This window comes from Botryllus schlosseri, chromosome 11 (genome assembly GCF_051294905.1).
Source record: "Botryllus schlosseri isolate E-star chromosome 11, Bs_hap1, whole genome shotgun sequence".
NCBI classification, from domain to species: Eukaryota; Metazoa; Chordata; class Ascidiacea; order Stolidobranchia; family Styelidae; genus Botryllus; species Botryllus schlosseri.
Genome location: NC_137246.1, coordinates 1,060,076 through 1,079,649, shown reverse-complemented (window position 1 = coordinate 1,079,649; position 19,574 = coordinate 1,060,076). Strand labels below are relative to the sequence as shown.

The window sequence follows — 19,574 nt, the reverse complement described above, 5'->3', positions numbered from 1 at the left end:
CGCATTCACTGCGCGCGAGGCGCGACCAAAATTCTAGGCTTAACTCAACTTTTATGAAAATTAAATGTCCATACTCCATGAAAACAGCCCCGAAATTACTCAAGCTATCTTCCTGATTGGAGGATTAAACTACTTCTACTTGACAAACTGAAAATAGCGAAAAGTAAGTAAGTTGATCACAAAAAATTATGAAGTAGAAGTATTGAAATTCAGATCTACTTGAGTAAGTACCAGAAGTAGGGGAAAACTACTTGAGTACTTCGAAAAATTAGAAGTACTTCGTTACTGACCACCTCTGTCTAGACTAGAGTATAGCCTACCCCAAAAAAGTTACTTCGTTACGCACCATCTCCAGATCTCAGATATCACAACTAATCTGGCCATCCGACAATCGACGAGCATGTCAACATTCAAGTCAAAATACAACCAACTTCTACTAAATAAATACTAGTCTGCCCTCAAGATTATCTGACCACGACTTGACCTATCGATCTCGCCTTTCGTGACATACCACTCCATTTTGTCGCTTGCTTTTTCTATACGATCTTTTTTTTACTTATCATTCAGTGTGCATGTCTCCTATTTACTTCGCGTGGGTGGGTGTCTGACAGAGGTGGTCAGTAACGAAGTACTTCTACTTTTTCAAAGTACTCAAGTTGTTTTCCTCTGCTTCTGGTACTTACTCAAGTAGATATAATCTTCGCTACTTCTACTTCGTAATATTTTGTGATCTACTTACTTACTTCTCGCTATTTTCAGTTTGTCAAGTAGAAGTAGTGTAACCCTCCAATTAGAAAGAGAAACTGGGGAATTCTCGGGCAGTTTTCACGGAGTTTTAGCTTTCAATTTTAGCCAAACCCAGAATTTCCGTCGCGCTTCACATCAAGTAGAAATAGACTTACAACATATGTTTTCACGGAAGTGAATATTATTTAGGTTGCAGATTGCATTGCACCGCATTGTCGCCCATATGACATATTTCGTCACAGTAAATATGGCCCATCATAACGTTTGAAACAACCGTTTCGCAATCTAGCATTTACCTATCATATTGTAATCTAGCTGCCCATGGCGTGTCCTAATGTGGAAAAGTGGGCTCTGACTCTTTAAGCGTTAGATCTGTTTTAGCAGACCACCGTTAAAATTGTCTCGACAAAACAAATAGAATACATTTTCCGCTTTTCTGATGTAGTATTGGTAGTTCTCGTTCAATTCGAAGTATAATTACTTAGAGTTCCTAATTGGTTTCATTTTCTTGTCTGGAGGACATACATGTTTAAGTTTAAAAGCAAGTGTAGCATCGCCGTCTACTTTCCTTATATACAATTACACTATACGGCATTTTTACGTTACGCCATATTTTTTTATCATCGTATACGAATCGCAGTAAGTGTTAACATCGTATTCATACAACTTCTCCGTATTGCTCTTCAACTAAACTAATGGCCGTAATATGCGTGAGGGAACAAGCCATGACATTTTTTAAAACGGAATGTTCGAGAAACAAAAGATTAGTATCTCATTTCCATATCACTAATATCATTTGCATCTCATGATGCGGTCGAAAGCTCATGCTGTTGGAAATTTATACCTTCTAGGATGCATCATTATGCATTGTACAAGAAGCTCTCTGCACCTTCCGCACGCAGCTCAATTTACAGCCTTTGAAAGTCCATGGGAACATATTATCACCATTTTCAAAACTACTTACTTACTTGAGTAGATTTAAAGCCAGCAAATTCTATTTCTACTTCAAGTAGTTTTAGGTTACTCATGGAAAAAGTACTTCTACTCGTACTTGAGTAGATTTTGCGTCGCTACTTCTACTTCTACTTGAGTAGCTTTCTTGACTACTTTGACCATCTCTGGTTTTTAGTAAATAAATTGTTTTTCCTTTAGTACTTCCAAATTCCCAATTTCCATATCAACATTGAAATTCCTTATCTAGATCCTAATTCTGAAAATGTTTCAATATGAGCAGTTCCGGCTTGCACGATAAGGACTGTACAATGTACGTGCAACATAAGGTCAGACACCTGCAAAATAAGTTCGGTCGCTACATGCAGAATGGGTCCAGTATCAATAATGTTAGGGTTGGGGGTTAGGGTCCTTAGGGTCGGCGTTAGCGTAAGCATATTTTTGTGGGGGTTGGTAGTCCTGTGGGTTTGGATGAGGCTCCTCCTCGCTATCCGATCTGCATAAGCGGTGTCGTACAAAAAGTCTGTAGCGAAATTGGGCCGTGCAGGAATAATAATGAGCAATATCTGTAAGTTGGAAAATGACCAAGATGTCGAAGATTTGGCAAGATAATGATTGAAAAATGAAACGGGAAAAGGTCATCAACTTTCATCATGTCACTGTTCAGCCCCCGGTTCCGATGGGGTTGACTAAAGGTCAAAATCTTTTGCCAAACCTCAATATCACGGACCAATTGCCAGACGTAATGCTACTATATGTGGAAGAGCCAGCGCACCACCATAATCGACGGCGGAGGCCCCGGTTTGGTTCCTGGCCGTATCAAGTTCCACAGCGTCGAAGGTTTATCTGACACTACTCCCCCCCCCCCCTACGTCGCTATGGTCGTATCGTCTTTACAATAAAACGCTGAGGGATATACCGGATCAAGGACCAATCCAAGAAAGAGAAAGAAAACATTGATGAAGCCGACAAAAAATACATGATCGAATACTGGTATTGGGCTGAAGGTGATGCCAGATTGAGAGATCGTAAGCTTGGTCGCTTCGACATCCTCCTATCTGTACATTATGTGTCTTGAGCGGGTGAAAATATAATAACCACCGATTATGCCAAACTCAAAATGTGGATTCCTTATTTATTTATGCGCTGACCTTGTTTACCACATTCTCTCGCGGTACCCTGAGCAGTCCAACTTATAGACACATTCGACACTGTTGTGTTCCTCTAAACCCGTGGCCCAACCTTTTTCGGCTCATCGCCCCCTTTTCAAGCTCCACACCGACCTTCGCCCACCAAATATTGTGAACCGGATAACGAGCATACAAACTGTAATGGCCGGTTGGTTGACTAAAAAAAGGTCAACTTTTCGGCTCGATGTTGAATTTTTACACTTTTTCAGCTAAATTTTCGTGGATTGACTAAAAAAAAGGTCATTTCTCCGAATTGGCTCCAATTAAGCCATTTTAACGCACCATCGCCCCTCTATCGCCCCCTTCGCTATTTTCGCCCCCTGGGGGGCGATATCGCCCACGTTGGGAACCACTGCTCCAAACTATTTCTTGATCCTATACTGAAGAAGACTAAGCCGATGCAGCACAAGTTACGACCACGTTTATTCAAGACCAAATCCGACACATGCATTACTAACGAAGGAAGGAACACGGGGAAACAATCAACGAGCAGGAGTCATCATTGGCAAACGCAAAGTAATTCCACAACAGACACTTATATACTACATGCTTTTACCAAGCTATTAACAAATTTATGACATCATTAAACAACGTATGACTACAAACCCCTTTTTTGAAATGGCATTTGCTTAAAACAAAACAATGTTTAAACATTGTTGAAATGAAGTATTTTAAAAGCTCGATCCGATTCAAATGCAGCCGCCCTAGATGCATGCACCCATTTAACGGATGTTAATTGTAAACGCTCAGTGATTGCCAGTATGCATCGCACAGGAATACTTCCCCAGGCAGTTCCACAGATATTTAGCCTATCTATAAAATATCATGACGACGGACTCGGTCAGCACACTGCTCAGACCCCATCCTCGACCATAGTCCCTCGCAGCGAAATCTCCGCAATAGTTAGCCGCTCCAGCAAAACTCGTGCTCCCGATGCAGGGATGTTCCACGTTCGCTTTGCCCGACTTGATCTTCACTCCAGGACAAAAGGCAAACGCTCCTAATTCGTGGTTGATAACGCGAAACTAAAAAAAGACATATTTACAATCGAGTGACAAAAACATTCGAAAGCTGTATCCTGACATTGATTGATATCTACGTTGTGCAATGTGCATAGTGTGAAGGCAATGACTTGAAATCACGAGATCGATTGAGCTGGCGATGATATATCGGTCGGTATTGTACAATAATCAAACAAATTAACTACAGCCGGATATAAAATAAAATAAAATACCACAGTAGCAAGATATTTTGGAAAGGTACTTCGTACGAGTCGTATCGACATGCCTTTGCTTTACAAAAAAACGTAACAAAAATACCCATAACTCAATTCATGGATGTGATTCATGATTGGCACACTGACCAATTAACATGAAGGTATGAAGGCAATGACTTGAAATCACGAGTGTTGGCTGTGTTATATCGGTCGGAATTGTACCATAATCAAACAAATTAACTACAGCCGGATATGAAATACCATGCACGTATCAAGATCCTTTGGAAAGGCACTTTGTACGCGTCATATCGATAAATTGGTGTATTATGTTGATGTTTTTGCTTTACAAAAATGTAACAAAAAATACGTAAAACTCAATTCATTGAAGTGGATCATCATTGGCACACTGACCAATTAACTTAATGGTATTAGGATAAGGTTTCGATTTGTCACGTTAACATATAGTTAGCAACGTGAAACTCTACCTGTACGAAACCAGGGAGCATCTCCCCCCGGGTGTTAGCTTCGTAGAGTCTCAACAATTCCTCGTTACTTCCGCGGTCCCATGTTATAGGGATGGCGGGACCATTGTCCAAATATTTGCGATATTGCTTCGCCTTCAAATTGTAATGAACAGAGAACAGAGACGCCAGATTCCAACCGTACGTGCTTAAAAATCCGTTGTCCGTGTGGTATTTCAGCAATGCACTGAATGGAGAAGAAAACTCATACATTGGTGCAGGAAACGAAGTAACTTTGCTTTTCTGGAATGCTCTAGTACCGGTTTATCAATAACTCGGTTGCTGCTGAAGATTTCTAGCAATTCCAGACCAGTTCGGCACAACTTCTTGCTTCGAAGCTCCTATATAGCATTAAGCCATGAAGTAGGCCTATCTCATCAAGAAGACAACACCTTCCCCTCGTTTCGCTGTCAAGTTGGACATTATAAAGCTCATTTCGACCAATTAAGTTGCGGAGTTTTATTCAAGAACTAGTGTTTGGATCGCCAGGTCCTAATATCAACTTTCGTACCAACTTTTAGTGACGTACATGGTGCGAAAATATTAATTCAGTCCGGCAGCTGCGGTAAAAATATTTGTAAAATCTACGATTAGTGGTGCATGGTAGTTATAAGGTTGCATTTAAAGCAAATGATGTTTTAAATCATTTTGTTCAAAAGATATTTTAGATAGTGTTTTTAAAAAATGCCTATTTGAAACAAAAAATGTTTTCTTTTCAAACGTTGTATAATTATGCCATAATTGTGTAAATACTTTTGAAAAGACATATGTAGTAGGCTATGACTGTGGCTTAAATCCAACTACGAGTAGCCTACTGAAATCATAAAGACCGGAAAACTCTGCGTAGTATCCGTTAAATATGACATTTCATAAGGTCGTGAGGGGACTGTATTAGTTCTCTATTAGTTAGATTCTCATAAAACGTTGCAAATCATCATACGGGCGTGGAAATCAAAGTTTCGCATTCAACGCTCGCTTTGTTCTGTCATATTGATGGTGAGTCATTACCTCACGTGGGCGTTTTACCCCACTCGATACCCTCAATCGAGTAAAAATTCATGGCAATACTTCTACTGCTGCTACATGAGTATAGCAATGCTGAATACTCCAACCACATCTGGGTACATGCCTGCTTTCAAAATCATTCATCGGGGTGTCGTTTGGCACTTGCCAGACCATGATGTCAGTTGCGTTCATTGCGTAATAGCCAGAATTCTTGTAATCATCGCTACTCGCGGACGAGGCTTGTCCGTACGTCGCCCTGTTCTCCCAGAAGCCGTCGCCGTGCAGACGTGTCGTGCTGTAACCTTGTTCGGATGACCATCTGTCGCCTGCCGTGCATCTTCCTTTCATGTTATTTTCGTGAACGGACGCGACTAGACTCCAACCTCCGCCTGCAGTGCTCATGTCGCAGTATGTCCTGAATACGTTGCCCTGAATCATTGAAATCGTTCGTTGTATACCGGGACATAGTATGACTACGGTATAGCAGGGTATAGCTCTACGAGGTTCGGCCAGACACACAGCCAGACTCACCTCAAGATCCTGCAGGAAGTAGAGACCGTTCTGTGAATTTGCATCACGGCGCTTAATATGTTTGCAACTAGAAGCGGGATGCGTAATTGTGCCCAGATTCGCGTTATCTGAAGTATCAAACAATCATAGGTTTTCATAGTTTCATCCTGTCAAGACTCACAATGTATAATGAGATACAAAAACACGACATAATGATGTTGAAGCGGGCAAGTAGCCTCTAAAATCCTCCCCGGTCTAGTGCCCGAGGCAGGTTTGATTGATGTAGCCTCTCTGTTTTCATTCGATTCCTAATTTCTCTGGCCGCCGTAAGAATAACAGCGAGGCAAAATCGATTGTATTTGCAATAAAGATGAAATAGGTATTTGAAAATATATAATTATTATACAGATCTGAAAGGATTGTGTTATGAAGATGCTTGATACGTGATCATTGATCACACGAATACGTGAAATAGGTTACAGTTGGAAATACCTTGTAAGCTATACAACGCTATGCTGGTATATTAAATGACTTAAAGGCGGAATATCAAAATGCGTTTCAGACCTTCTTCCATGGTTCGCCTTATGATTTGTCGCACACGTTCGTAATCGATCTCAGCTGGCGACCCAGTCCTGCCGGGTTCTCCTTTTTGGCCGGGAGCCCCGCGTTTACCCGACGGGCCTTGCGAGATGACCGAAGACAGCGCCGTGTTATCTTCAGTGGAACATAAAGACTCGTACGAATTCAGTAATCTTCCACAAACCGAATCGCTTCGAGCTTGTGACGCTACCGAGGCGCACACTGATAACAAAGCCAGTGGTAGAAAACCTAAATATACACAATCGGGCGATCTCGATATCAGCGGTGTTATTTCTATATAGCCGGCACTCACAGTTCATCTTGCTGAACAAATCGACTGGTGGTAGCACGACTCACGGTCTCGCGATGATTCCGTACATGTAAACATAACCCAGGGCTGTAGCTCTTATAGTCCTCCGTCTACACGCAGAAAAAGGCTGTCTGTTCCATTTCAATTATCGAAACTACGTACATGTACGTACATGTGCACTAATATGTTTACCGGACTGGTCTGACGCACGTTTTTGGGAATATCTTGATGTTTTGAGCATCACGAAACACGGGATCCTATTAATCTTTAACGATTAGATCTCTGAAAAACAAGATCATCGCAACAAAACACACCCTGTTAAAAGCACAGGCCTATCTTAAACTTATTTGATGTATAGTTGAGGAATTACGGCCCTGTCGGGTGAACTTCATGAGGTCTCAGTGTCTCAAAGAAAGCTATGCAACAACGCATCAGTTACAAAGCATAATTTATATCAGTAATATCCTATTTATTTTAATTTTCATGCAAATTCTGTACACCTATAAACCTCGTAGGTGTTTTTTTTAAAATAATGGAAAACGTATAACCTCGTTAAACGAATGATTCTAATCTTGCCTTTATATGTAGGCTATTACAATTCTTTCTGAAATCAACTTGGGATGACTGCGGTTACCAAACAAAATAAAGACGAATAATGACACTACAAGTACCCAGCAGGGTCACGATTTTTGGTGACACGAGTCATTTTATTAAAACTGAAAAATGACTCGACATTTTCTTAAAACGGAAATATAACTCGAATTTTTGTATCGACTCGACTTGTACTCGAGTTATTGCGCATGACTCGGACCAAGTCATATGACTCGAGGTTGGGTCTCCCAAGACAGGTATTTCAGTGTAATTAATATTTCCTTTATCGCTGGTACTTGAAAATGCTACCAGAAACTGTTAAAAGTGAGGAAATAACTATATCATGTATGCGAAGCATTCGATATCACCGAGCAGAGATGTAAAAAGCGGATTTCACATGACATTAACTCGGAACTGAACAGTCAATACAATGACTTGGACTCAGGTTAAACACTATGACTCGGACTCGACTCAGTGGTGAATTGAAATTGACTCGAGTCAAAACTATAAAAGTGAGATTGACTAGTGACTTGGTTACAACCCCGAGTACCTCCAATCATCCTATATAGATATTTTAACAACAATTTTACAAACAAAACTGCGATGAAAACTCATCGCCAAACTACTTTCCACTTTTTCAACAGTAAAATCAGGCTGCTTCGCCCCGAAAGAGTTCGAGCAGAAGAGGAAGGTATCGAAAAACGTAACCACATAATTGGCGCAAGTATCAATCAATCGGGTTTATTAATATTTTCATCGTTTCAAAAACATTGTTCTTCGTTGACGCGCGTGTGCTGTAGGCCTACTTGTGCGCTTTTGTCTCCGAGGTGAAGTAGTCGTTGAAATTTGAGGGACATTCACCGCAATGTAACTGATACATAAACTTAGCGATTTCTAGCTTCCTCGTATCCTCTAAGTTTAGAACACTAAATCTTTTGAGAAGCGATTTATCAGTTGCATATCCAGGCCCCCGTGGGGCTTTGGCAACGATACGGATGATCCGATGTTGAAGTTTTTGCAGTGGGTCAATTGTATTCCTGCCGGCAGGACCCCGACAAAGAATTCCGTATTGTAACTTTGATAGGAATAGAGTGTTGAAGAGTATCAACAACACGCTGACTGGCAGAGTGAATAGCTAAGGCGGCGAAATAGACCACATATCTTCGATAGTTGTGGTTTGAGTGATTGTATGTGACTCTTCCAGGACATGTCTGAATCCAGTAAAACACCAAGGTATTTGGCATTTTTAGTGTTGGAAATTGGTTGGCCAGCGATGTCAGCGGTTAGGTTGTCGCAGGAGTTCACGACCAATAATTGGGATTTCGCAGCGTTAACCCGAAGGCTATTATGGGAAGTCCACTAATGCACTTTGGGCATTTGATCACGGGTGACGGCATTCAAGCTTGCGGTAGTAGGTGCGTGAGATAGGAGAAGAGTATCGTCAGCGAAGAGTGTGGTATTCAATGATGAGGTTTCAAAGATATCATTGACATATAAAGTAAAAACGACAGGTCCAAGAACAGTAGGGTTACCATACGTCCTCTTTTAATAGGATTTGTCCTCTTTTTTGAAAGTGTCCTCGGAGGACGCCCTTTTGTCCCCTTTTTTGAGATTTTGTGCTCTTTTTTGAAAATTTATGTCAGATTTAGAGCAAATTGCGAGTGATATGCCGTAAATTAGCACAGAAGTGCCGCTCCGGCGGGTATTTTGGAGTGAAAAACGGTGATTTTAGCTCTGAGCGGAATAATGACCTATTTTTTTTAGTCATCCACCTAGCAATGCGGAGAGAAAACGGTATTTTGAGCTCTGAGCGGGGAGAGATGAACTTTTTTTTAGTCAACCGATCACAAAGTGGGAAAATTCACCAGTTTCTGAGAATTCTTCTCCGATTTTGCAAGTCACAGATTTCTGTAAAAGTGTCCTCTTTTTACATTTCCAAAATATGGTAAGCCTCCTAGAACAGAGCCTTGCGGAACACCACAGGTAACAAGGTGGGGGAGGACAAAGTGTTGGATATCGAGACCATTTGATATCTCCCAGTCAGGAAGCCCAGAACCTGCCATTTATCGTCTTGAATAAACATGTTAAGAATGAGAAAAAAAGTATATTATGAACATGACTCATCTGATATCACACAAGAGTTTCAAAGGAGTGAGTGGAACTCAATAATGAACAGTAAATATTATGACTCGGTCTCGTGCTGTTGCTCCCTGACTTGAACTCGAGTCGATGGTACATTAAAAATGACTCAAATTGATTAGAGCTAAACTATGAAGTAACGCTGACTTGTGAATCAGAACCTTATTACTTGGCTACGACCCTGGTGCACACACAAACGGCAGCGACATGCCACAAATATTCTATTATTGCTTTTTTATAAAAGGAAAACAAATCACGATAAAATATCTTCCGTTTTTTGGCATTGCAACAGTGGTGATCACGCAATCAGACACCCGCCTTCCTCCGTGTCTTCGCCCGAATCTCCCTCGCTAACAGATTCCGCGTTCGTACTCGTTCCAAGCTCATTACATTCCACTTCCGTGGCTGCAGACACCTTTTGTGTATCATCCTCTGGAAAGATTTGGCTCGAATTGGTTTCCGCTTTGGTGTCGATGTCGGGTATCTTGTTGGTTTCCTCTTTGGAAGTGTGTCGCGAGCGAATCACTTTTCCGCAACTTTCTGATGACGACAGTCGAGCCTTACGAGACGGAATTAGTCGGATTTTACGAGAAACGAAAAATTGAGAAAAGCAAGGCACATGCAAAACGACTAAGGCCGAGAAAAATAATCTAAATCGAGTACAATTTCCAAGGATTAGAGTTGAGCAGTGTGAAATGATTTTATCGAGTGCTGAAATGATAAGCTCCTTGTCACTAAGAGTTATTCATTATTAATGAAAATGATAGTTTCGATACAATTTTCCACTGTGTAAGGCTGTAAACCTCGACCACATCGTTGAGCTGCCCACGTTACTGAAAATAACATATCTAATGAAGTCGCGACCGGCCCATATGTCACAAAGTGCAATGAAATAGGTATGGTCGACAGACACCAAATTATCATTAATGTGATGCAGAAATGGCATTATAGTCTTTGTGGGCGTATATTTGAACTTTCCAATTCTACTCTTAGAGGTACAAAAGTTCAGTATACAATTGATAAATATATAAAATTAGATTGGAATAGTACAGTGATATTGAAACATACCCGAATATTTTCGGCTGGCACTCTTGAGAGGTCATCGTCAGCTGCTAGTTGATTATTGACATACAATGCTCTTTTCGATTCTCCACCAGTTAATGACAATTACCACAGATTAAAATCTAATTTTTGATTTTCATGGAAGAGTACTCAGTTCTTACACTTGTGTCACCACTCCTGATTTAACCACTGAAAGTTTGCGAGCCCTCGGTCGACGCAACTTTTTGCTACTACTTACATACTTTTCAGAGGTTCAGTTTCTACTTCCACTTGAAGTAGTCATACTTGGGTGGAAATTTATGAATTTTCTTCATTTTTACTCGAGAACTAACGATGAACATTTAGACCACTTCTGATTTCAATTGCAAGACGAGATTAACGGAAGGTTAATTTCGGTCATCAGCTCATTTTTATTCAGGACCACCGATCGAACTACAACTACCAAATGCGGAAAACAATCTATTTTCCAATTTCTTCCATGCACAGAAATACAATAATCACGAACATTCGAACAAGCTACTAACAAAATGGCACGCATGCCATGAGGGCATCAATGATGACTAATCAACGGCCTACTCAGAATCAAGAATTGGGGAAAACAAAAAATTCTTGGCAGATTCGCCCAGATTGCAGTATTCAGATGCAAATATTTATGAATATTGATTCCCCAGTCATTGGTGTTAAATTTTAGTTACTCTGAATTTAAAATGAACACTGAAATTCGTGTTAATCAAGTAATTACTAACATGCGACTACAAGACACAACACAACTACAAGATAACGACCAAACTCGTTTTCAGAAATTAGAATTTCCATTTGCAAGGCAAGACAAATGACGCGAATGTAGACAGTCACCTGTTGAGCGAATACGGCTTGATGTTCCGCGTACTCTACCTCCCTCTCATTGACAATTTCGTCGAGCAGCACAAACTGGTCGTGCATCGAAACGAGGACGGTTTCGTACGCGGCACTGAACAGAAACAAACGCTGTTGAACCTTTCTTCCAAAAAAGTAGGTCGAACACTAAATTAAAAACGGCAAATTTCCCCCAAAATAGGTGTTTGAAATACTTTACTTTACACACACAACGATTGGAGCACTCAAATCTGAATCGAGTGTTAAATCTAATAAAATTAATTTATGAACGAAAATTAGTTACTATAGTTAGATACTATTATCCACTGTGGAAGACTGTGAACCTCTATTAGTCGCATCACAGCATGCGTAACATGTAGCACAAAGCTATGAATGTTAGTTCAAAAATGACAAATCTGTGAAGTCGTGATTAAGCTACAGCATTGTCTGAAAGTGCGATAAAACAGGTATGGTCACAAAAATACCGAAAGATCCATTCCACAGTGGAAAACAGTATCAAAACTATAACTCTTGTTGATTAATTAACTTGTAGCGGACAAAGGGGTATTATTTCAGTATTCGAACAAATCATCTCTCAGAACTCGACCAGAATCATTGCGCCAGCCAAGGGGTCACAAAAACGAGCCCAAACTCTCAACACAACACGCACCATTCCGTCTTTGCAAACTTCTTGAGCTGTATGACGCAGTCTCTCATCCGCTGCAGCGTCTCCAATTTCAGTTCCTCCGACTTTTCGTTCTTCATCACCGCCAAGACCCGGCCCAGTTTTTCAAAGTCGTGGAGGGAGACCGCCAGCACCAGAGCCCATTCCAGGCAGAGAGCTTTCAAAAATACGTCAAAAACGTACCTGCACAAACACAAGAGCAAAGGGTAGCTATGTTGACAGGATCTACATCCAAGTTTGAAGGGCTTTTTGTAAATTTAGTCACAAAGTCTGTAATGACTCGAGTCAAAATGAATCTTCGACTTGAGTCATTTATTTAATCTTAGAAAATGTCTCGAATCGACCATTTCAATTCCCTTCCCTTTTCCTTTCACAAAAACACACGAGAATCAGTTGTAGATTTTGTCGTCCAACTGTGCAATGAAAGGCAGACTTTAACTACGAGAAAATACTCGAGTTTCGCATATTTGATCACAATTAAAATTACTGACAATTTCTAGACTGATTGGTCTCAAGAATTGTCTCAATACACAAATTGAGTCAAGTGGAACAAATCTCACGTTATTTTCTCGCTGGTTTCAGGCAACTCCCCGGACCGGTCCACCTTGTACATGTCACTCACGCCGTCGAAAACATAATTCTCTTCGTTGAGCGAGCTTGTGTCGGACATCTCGAAATTGTCGTTGGAATGACGCGTACCGGTGTCCAGAAAGTTGACGGCAGACATGAGATCGGTCACAGACCCGCTGTTGGTCGACAGGGTGTCCATGGACTGGGCCTTCGATAAAGTGCTGGACCGACGATGTCCTGAAAATGAAACATGTTAAAGCAGATTTGTACAACCAATTCATTCTAATTGTCTAGTTAGAAATGCTGGAAATCTAAATCTAATCTAATTTGTGAAGTGTCCATGATTCAACTTTAATTCTAATCTAATTTCTGATTTTCTTTGAAATGCTACAGAACTGTAGAGGGTGAAACAAGCCAAGTCTGGTGTACAGACATTTTCCATTCTCCTGCTTACGAGATTCTACTCTGATTTGACACGAAATGACATGATATTTGATCATTCTGATGTATTTCTTTTCAACCGAATTCTATTTCCAAGTTTTTTTCAGAGTCATACTATTCTAACCTACTGCGGTGATAATTTCAATTCAAGCGTAATTTGGAAAGCCTAAAAATGTCCTAGTTGTCCAGCTCTACCTTGAACCACACAGCTGGATGACAAAATCCACAGCGGATATCAATGTCTTTCTATTATCAACTCAATTTTACAATGGTATTGCATTAGCGGTACAGGAGATTCTCCAGATATGCCGACCCAATAAAACCTGTCTATTTAGAACTGGGTACGATCATTCAATATTTTCCACTGTGAAACCATTGAAAACAAGAATGATATAATCGTAGCATAGGAAGAATGCAGGACAAAGCCACAGACGTTAGTGGAAATGACATATCCGTAAAGTCATGATCCAACCACGGTATTGTCACAAAGTGCAATGAAATAGGTATGGTTGAAAAATTACAAATTTATCTTTAACGTGATGTAGAACTGCTATGGTTTTCTTGTGGCCTAGCACTTGTATTCAGAATGAAATCAATCAGGCACTCGATTTTGCCCAGCACTGCGTATAATATTTCCGTAAAAATACGTGCCCGGTTTCAAAGGGTTGTGATCTGCCTTGTCCATTTTGACAACAGACGGATACGGCCAGTCGAAAGACGCGTGAACTGCCTTCAAGCATTCGCCGGCTTCTGTCACTCTGTGCAAAGAAAAACGCGCATGAGAAATGCCGCACAACTAAGAAGTAATGATTGGAGCCCAGCCGATTATCGGTTTGCCAATAACATCGAGTCGATATTACGCCACGAAAGACATATCGGTATCGGTATCTAATCAATGCTGTAAAGTCTTGGAAATGCCCTCAAGCCAGGCCCCATATCTTTTGAATATTGGCCGAATATATCAGCGTTATCGATGAAGGCTTATGGGTATCGGCTGAATATCCGATATCGGTCGAGCTCTCTACAAACGAATACTTTGCGGCTCGGGTTCTTTCTTTTTGTAACCATGGCAACAAATCAAACTCCAGATACGCGGAAAACGTCGCCAGCTGAAGCAAGTTCTTTTCGCTCAGTAACTGCCTTGCCTGAAACAAAAAGGCGGGAATTGATGTGACGGCATATGCAAACGATAAAAGTTCAGTATCAGCAGATTAGTTTTGGTCAAAGCAGTGATAGAATTAAAAGTAACGTCACAAACTTCCACTCTCGCGCAAGTAAGTGATTAAAAAGAATGAATGATAGGCCTAGTCCTTATATCACCGTAATTTTCCGAATATAGTGTGCCCCCGTGTATAATACGCACCCTTAAAATGATGTGTATATTCTGGTAATAAGGCTGTACCCGTGTATAGTACGCACCCTACATTCGCAGTACATGAATACCGTAAACCGGGGTAACTTTGGACAATTTTCAACAATTCCACTTTGTATCTTGGAAATGCTAGGGTGTAGGGGAGGCAAGTTTTGTGTTTTTCATGAGTCATGGAGCAAAGAGTAGAATTAACTAATCCAAAATCTTCATGGTCATAAATAAGTACCTTATTTTTTGAAATTATCCGTGTCCCAAGTTACCCTGGCATGTTGGGTAACTTTGGACAATGTAGTTTTTTGTATGTCTTTACACTCTATTGTTTAAACCTCGTAAATGAGGCTTATTTGGTAAGAGTTGATGAGAGCAGTGGCTAAAACTGAAACCAAATAGTGTATGTTTACATTGTCTAGCCCAGTGGTTCTCAAGCTTTTTCACTGTGGGAGCCATTTTATGAACCTCAACTCTGTCGGGAGCCGCATGATGGCACGAATAACGTAATTTATTGAGAATAGAAAAATATCATCAAAAATGGTATCAACGAAATGGTGTACGGCTAAAATAGCGACGGCCTTAATAGCGACGGCCAAAACACCGACTGGCCACAACAGCGACGGCCATAACAGCGACGGCCAAAACCGCGATTGGCTCAAACAGCGACGGCCAAAACAAATACGACAATTTCCCCAGACGACACTGTGACAGCGGGCACTCCCCATACGGACAACTTCCGAAACGACGTTACCCAGCCACGTCCCTTCACCGATGGTATACCGAGGTATACCCTTCACCGTTGAAGCCGATTGCGGATGATTTACAATTTACATTCTTCCAGATAGTAAATAGATAGTGATCACCACAGATTTAGCGTCACAACATGTTTATTGAGACTTAATCCACAATCTTTCTGAGTTCCGAGAGCATGTGAATTGAGTTTGGATGAACAAGGCGTGACGCTAAATCTGTGGTGATCACTATCTATTTTGCAACTTAGTGCGAAACTTGAAATTGAATTTGATTTTTCACAAGTTTGTCATAACGAGGTTTCATCGTGGAGGAAGCTGTGCACAAGAGCTGTTTCAGATGACGATCAGTCAATCGGTTGCGATATTTGCTTTTGATCCTCACTAATTTGCTGAAAAGGGCTTCACATACATAGGTTGAACCGAACATGCAGGCATTCTTCGATGCGTTAGCTATCAGGTTGGGGTATTTTTCTTCAGGAACAGCACCCCAAAATTCAAGGAGTCCATTGCTTTGAAACAACAGTCGCAATTCTATATCGGACTGCAAGTCCAGCAGTTCCATCTGAAAAATATCAGGGGCAGTGGCGGCATCTACTGCCATTGGGTTTGAAAATATATTCATCAGGGGTACGGAATGATGCATTCCCTCTATTCGACGTTTAAACCCGTCAATCAAGGTACTAATAACCTGGTCATATGTTTTGAATGATCCATTCTGTCGGTGGTTTGAAAGCGTTACAAAATGTGTCGTAACACCCTCCTCTAGGTGCTTTCTCCAAAGACACAATTTCTCAATGAAACCAGACACTGTCCCGTACCAGGCGTGACAGAGCTTGTTATTTCCTTGTAAGTTCCGATTTAGTGACGACAGGTGTGAGGTAATATCCACCATGAACGCCAAGTCAGCAACCCAGTGTTCGTTTCCCAACTGAGGGATGTCTTTCTTTCCTTCGACAAATATTTTAATCTCAGGAAGTAGCGCGTAAAATCTTTTGAGGCATGCAGCTCGGCTTAGCCATCGTACAGCGGTGAACATGATCAAGTCTCCATGGTCAGCATCAATATCGGTGAGAAAAGCCTTGAATTTTCGATGGTTAAGTGCGTTTGCTCGAATCCAATTTACGGTCGATATTACTATATCTGTCACATTGGACATCTTTAATGATTTAGCAACAAGACTTTCCTGGTGTATAATGCAGTGTTGCCAAGTCACAGCGTCAAGATTCTGTTCAGCACGCCATTTGTTGACGAGTCCTTGAAGACCTAGATTTTTGCCGAGCATTGCTGGGCAGCCATCTGTCGCCAATGAATATAATTTCGATGGGTCTAAATGCGCTTCTTGAAGAGTAGCATGAAATTCACGAAACATGTCGGTTCCCTTCGTTGTGCCATGAATAGATCGCAAAGTAAGAAACTCCTCGCAAATCTTGAAATCTGGCATGACTCCCCGGATGAATACAGCTAATTGCTCTATGTCGGTAATGTCGTTAGTGCTGTCAAGAGCAAGCGAGTAGTAAGAAAAATCTTGCGACTTGTGAATAAGTTGCTCATGCAGATCTTGGGATATGCAATCGACACGACGCGTTACTGTATCATTGCTAAGCTGCAATTTTTTAGCTTTCTGCTGAATGGCAGGAGAACAATTGTCTTCGGTAAACAAAACAATAGCCTGCTTCGTAATTTCGCCATCAGAATATGGCTTCATATTGCTGGCCAATAGATGACTGATCTTATATGATGTTATTGTTACCTCTTCGGGTTCTTTTTTTTTTAAAAACATTTTTCCTTGTTTGCTACGCTCTGCTTTCAGACATTCTAACTTCCGTTTCCTTGATTCACCTTGATAGACGTCGTATTTTCCCGCATGTGTTTTATAATGCCTCTTAACGTTGAAAGATTTTACACCGTTTATTATTATAGGGCACAGAAGGCATTTCGCTTTGCCGTTTTCCTCAATTTGAAAATACGCTTCTTCCCATTCACTTTGAAAGGCCCGATTTTCTTGCACAAGGGTGCGAGATTTCTTTGCAGGTTGATCTGAACCTGACATTATCATTGAACCAAAGTCTCCGATATTTTCTAACGCTATCAAGATCAAAGCAAAGAGTAAGAAAATAAAGTACCTGCAGTTACCCCAAACGTTGATTGTCTTATTGACCGAGTCTCTTGTCACCCGTATTCTAATATGAGCCGCCGTCTCGAGCGAAATAAACTTCGCCCGTCTCATTACAGACACCTGATTAGGCTTAGGTCAGACGGTCAGAGCCTTCAGTAAAGCAGTAAAGGTTCGGATTTAAAGCCTACCGAAATTACTATCGGTAATGTTACGTCACAACCCGTACAACTTGTATTACGTAGGATTCTATTGTGATCAGGGAATGACCTTCGCGTCAGTAAACGTGAACATAAACGTACATTTGTTGTGTTGAAGGCGCGATTTATTTATGACCATGAATAATTAGAATTTCCGTAGAAGCATCAATGATTTCACATCGTTAGTGAGAGCCGCACGGAGAGCAGTCGAGAGCCGCATGCGGCTCGGAGAGCCGCGGTTGAGAATCACTGGTCTAGCCTATTGCATGATTTTTACCTAATCCCCCCCTCAAAAAAAAAAAAAAATAGGTAGTTCATGAAGGTTAATGCCCCCTTATTCATCCCTCATCTCAATTTTCCCTGTTACTTCACTAATTAGGACTTATAAATAACATATGGTGATAAGAGGTATCCCGCTGGCGGTGTCAGCAATCGACAGCAAACATTAAGCATGTTACCGTGATTTATTGCCAATTTCAAATATATTAATGTTCTTTAAAAGATACTTTTCCCCTTTCCTATGCCCTCTGATGGATATATTTGTGGTAATTTACGATATCCCATATTCAGCAGACGCATCTTTAGGAGTATGTGATAAGTTTTTGAAGTAGCTTACACCCGATTACAATCTCTCGGCTCATTGTCTACCCATTTTTTCATATTTTGGCAAACTCTTAATTTATTAACCTTCTCATTCCATTTTATAAAGCCATCAGGCCGGTCATAACGAATATAGTTAGCGATACACTTGACACAGATGAAGCAGCCACTTTCCAGAGCTCTAAATATCACTTTTCCACTGTCCAAAGTTACCCCGTTCTGATAAAATTTGACGGGGTTACTTTGGACGTCACATTTTCTTATACTGATCTAAGGGTGAGCCCACTGAGATTTTTGCCATGGATTAAGACTACTTAGAGGTGCCAAGTTTTGAATCTATGAATCACCTGCTATCTATGTTTGGTTGTAAGAAATTCAATGGCCATCAATTATGATGAAATTGACCCCCACCATTAATTTATCAATGTTGGTCAAGTTTATCTGGTAGTGAAACGAATCCAACTTTTATTGAGACTACTTATGGTACTTTTACCTCATGAAAAATAATTGGACATCCAGCGACAACCTTTTTCCATCAATAACCATTTAAATCTTTTACTGCTTAGTGTCCAAAGTTACCCCGGTTTACGGTAGTTATGTTTTAGTATTCGATTTCACTGTTGAACAATCATGACATAATGATCGCTAATCATTATACACTTAATGGCATTGCCTCTAAACCAGTGGCTCCCAACCTTTTTCGACTCATCACCCCCTTTTCAAGTTCAACACCGATCATCGCCCCCCAAATTTTGTGAACCGAAAGATGGGCATACAAACCGGAATCACCGGTGGGTTGACTAAAATAAAAAGGTCAACTTTTTGGCTCGATGTCGAATTTTACACTTTTGCAACCAAATTTTGATGGGTTGACTAAAAAAAAGGTCATTTCTCCGCCTTGACTCCAACATCGCCGTTTTAACGCGTCATCGCCCCCTTCGCTATTTTCGCCCCCTTTGTCCATTTTCGCCCCCTTTGTCATTTTCGCCCCCCTAGACCGCCAAATCGCCCCCTGGGAGGCGATATCGCCCACGTTGGGAACCACTGCTCTAAACGATAGTAGATAGCAGCCGAAGCCTGCGAGGCCCGCGACGCGATAGTTCATGCCGGCAACATCTTGAGCACGAGGCCAATTACATATGTGATTGCTCAGGCCTAGGATTATGTCGTGCAA

At 41.0% G+C, this 19,574-nt stretch overlaps 2 protein-coding genes across 3 annotated transcripts in view; both read right to left on the bottom strand.

The window, feature by feature from the left end:
* Positions 1–3,287: 3,287 nt before the first annotated feature.
* Positions 3,288–7,189, bottom strand: LOC145449571 (intelectin-like). The gene is made up of 6 exons (XM_080327964.1): positions 7,033–7,189; positions 6,705–6,968; positions 6,162–6,268; positions 5,755–6,059; positions 4,590–4,812; positions 3,288–3,913 (listed from the first exon to the last, which is right to left on the bottom strand). Exons 1-6 carry the CDS (start codon positions 7,037–7,039, stop codon positions 3,698–3,700), a joined length of 1,122 nt encoding a protein of 373 aa, XP_080184090.1. The 5' UTR covers positions 7,040–7,189; the 3' UTR covers positions 3,288–3,697.
* Positions 7,190–9,967: 2,778 nt separating this feature from the next.
* The window catches only part of LOC145449566 (guanine nucleotide exchange factor subunit RIC1-like), a 243,314-nt gene continuing 233,707 nt past the window's right edge, over positions 9,968–19,574 (bottom strand). Inside the window, exons 23-28 of one of the 2 annotated variants that reach the window (XM_080327958.1) lie at positions 14,408–14,517; positions 14,024–14,130; positions 12,922–13,168; positions 12,347–12,544; positions 11,677–11,791; positions 9,968–10,318 (exon numbers count right to left, since the gene is read on the bottom strand). In XM_080327958.1, the coding sequence (XP_080184084.1) occupies positions 10,058–10,318; positions 11,677–11,791; positions 12,347–12,544; positions 12,922–13,168; positions 14,024–14,130; positions 14,408–14,517 (1,038 nt within the window). In that variant the 3' untranslated portion in view covers positions 9,968–10,057. The remainder of the gene's footprint in view (positions 10,319–11,676; positions 11,792–12,346; positions 12,545–12,921; positions 13,169–14,023; positions 14,131–14,407; positions 14,518–19,574) is intronic. The other variant, XM_080327959.1, reaches the window with a different exon arrangement.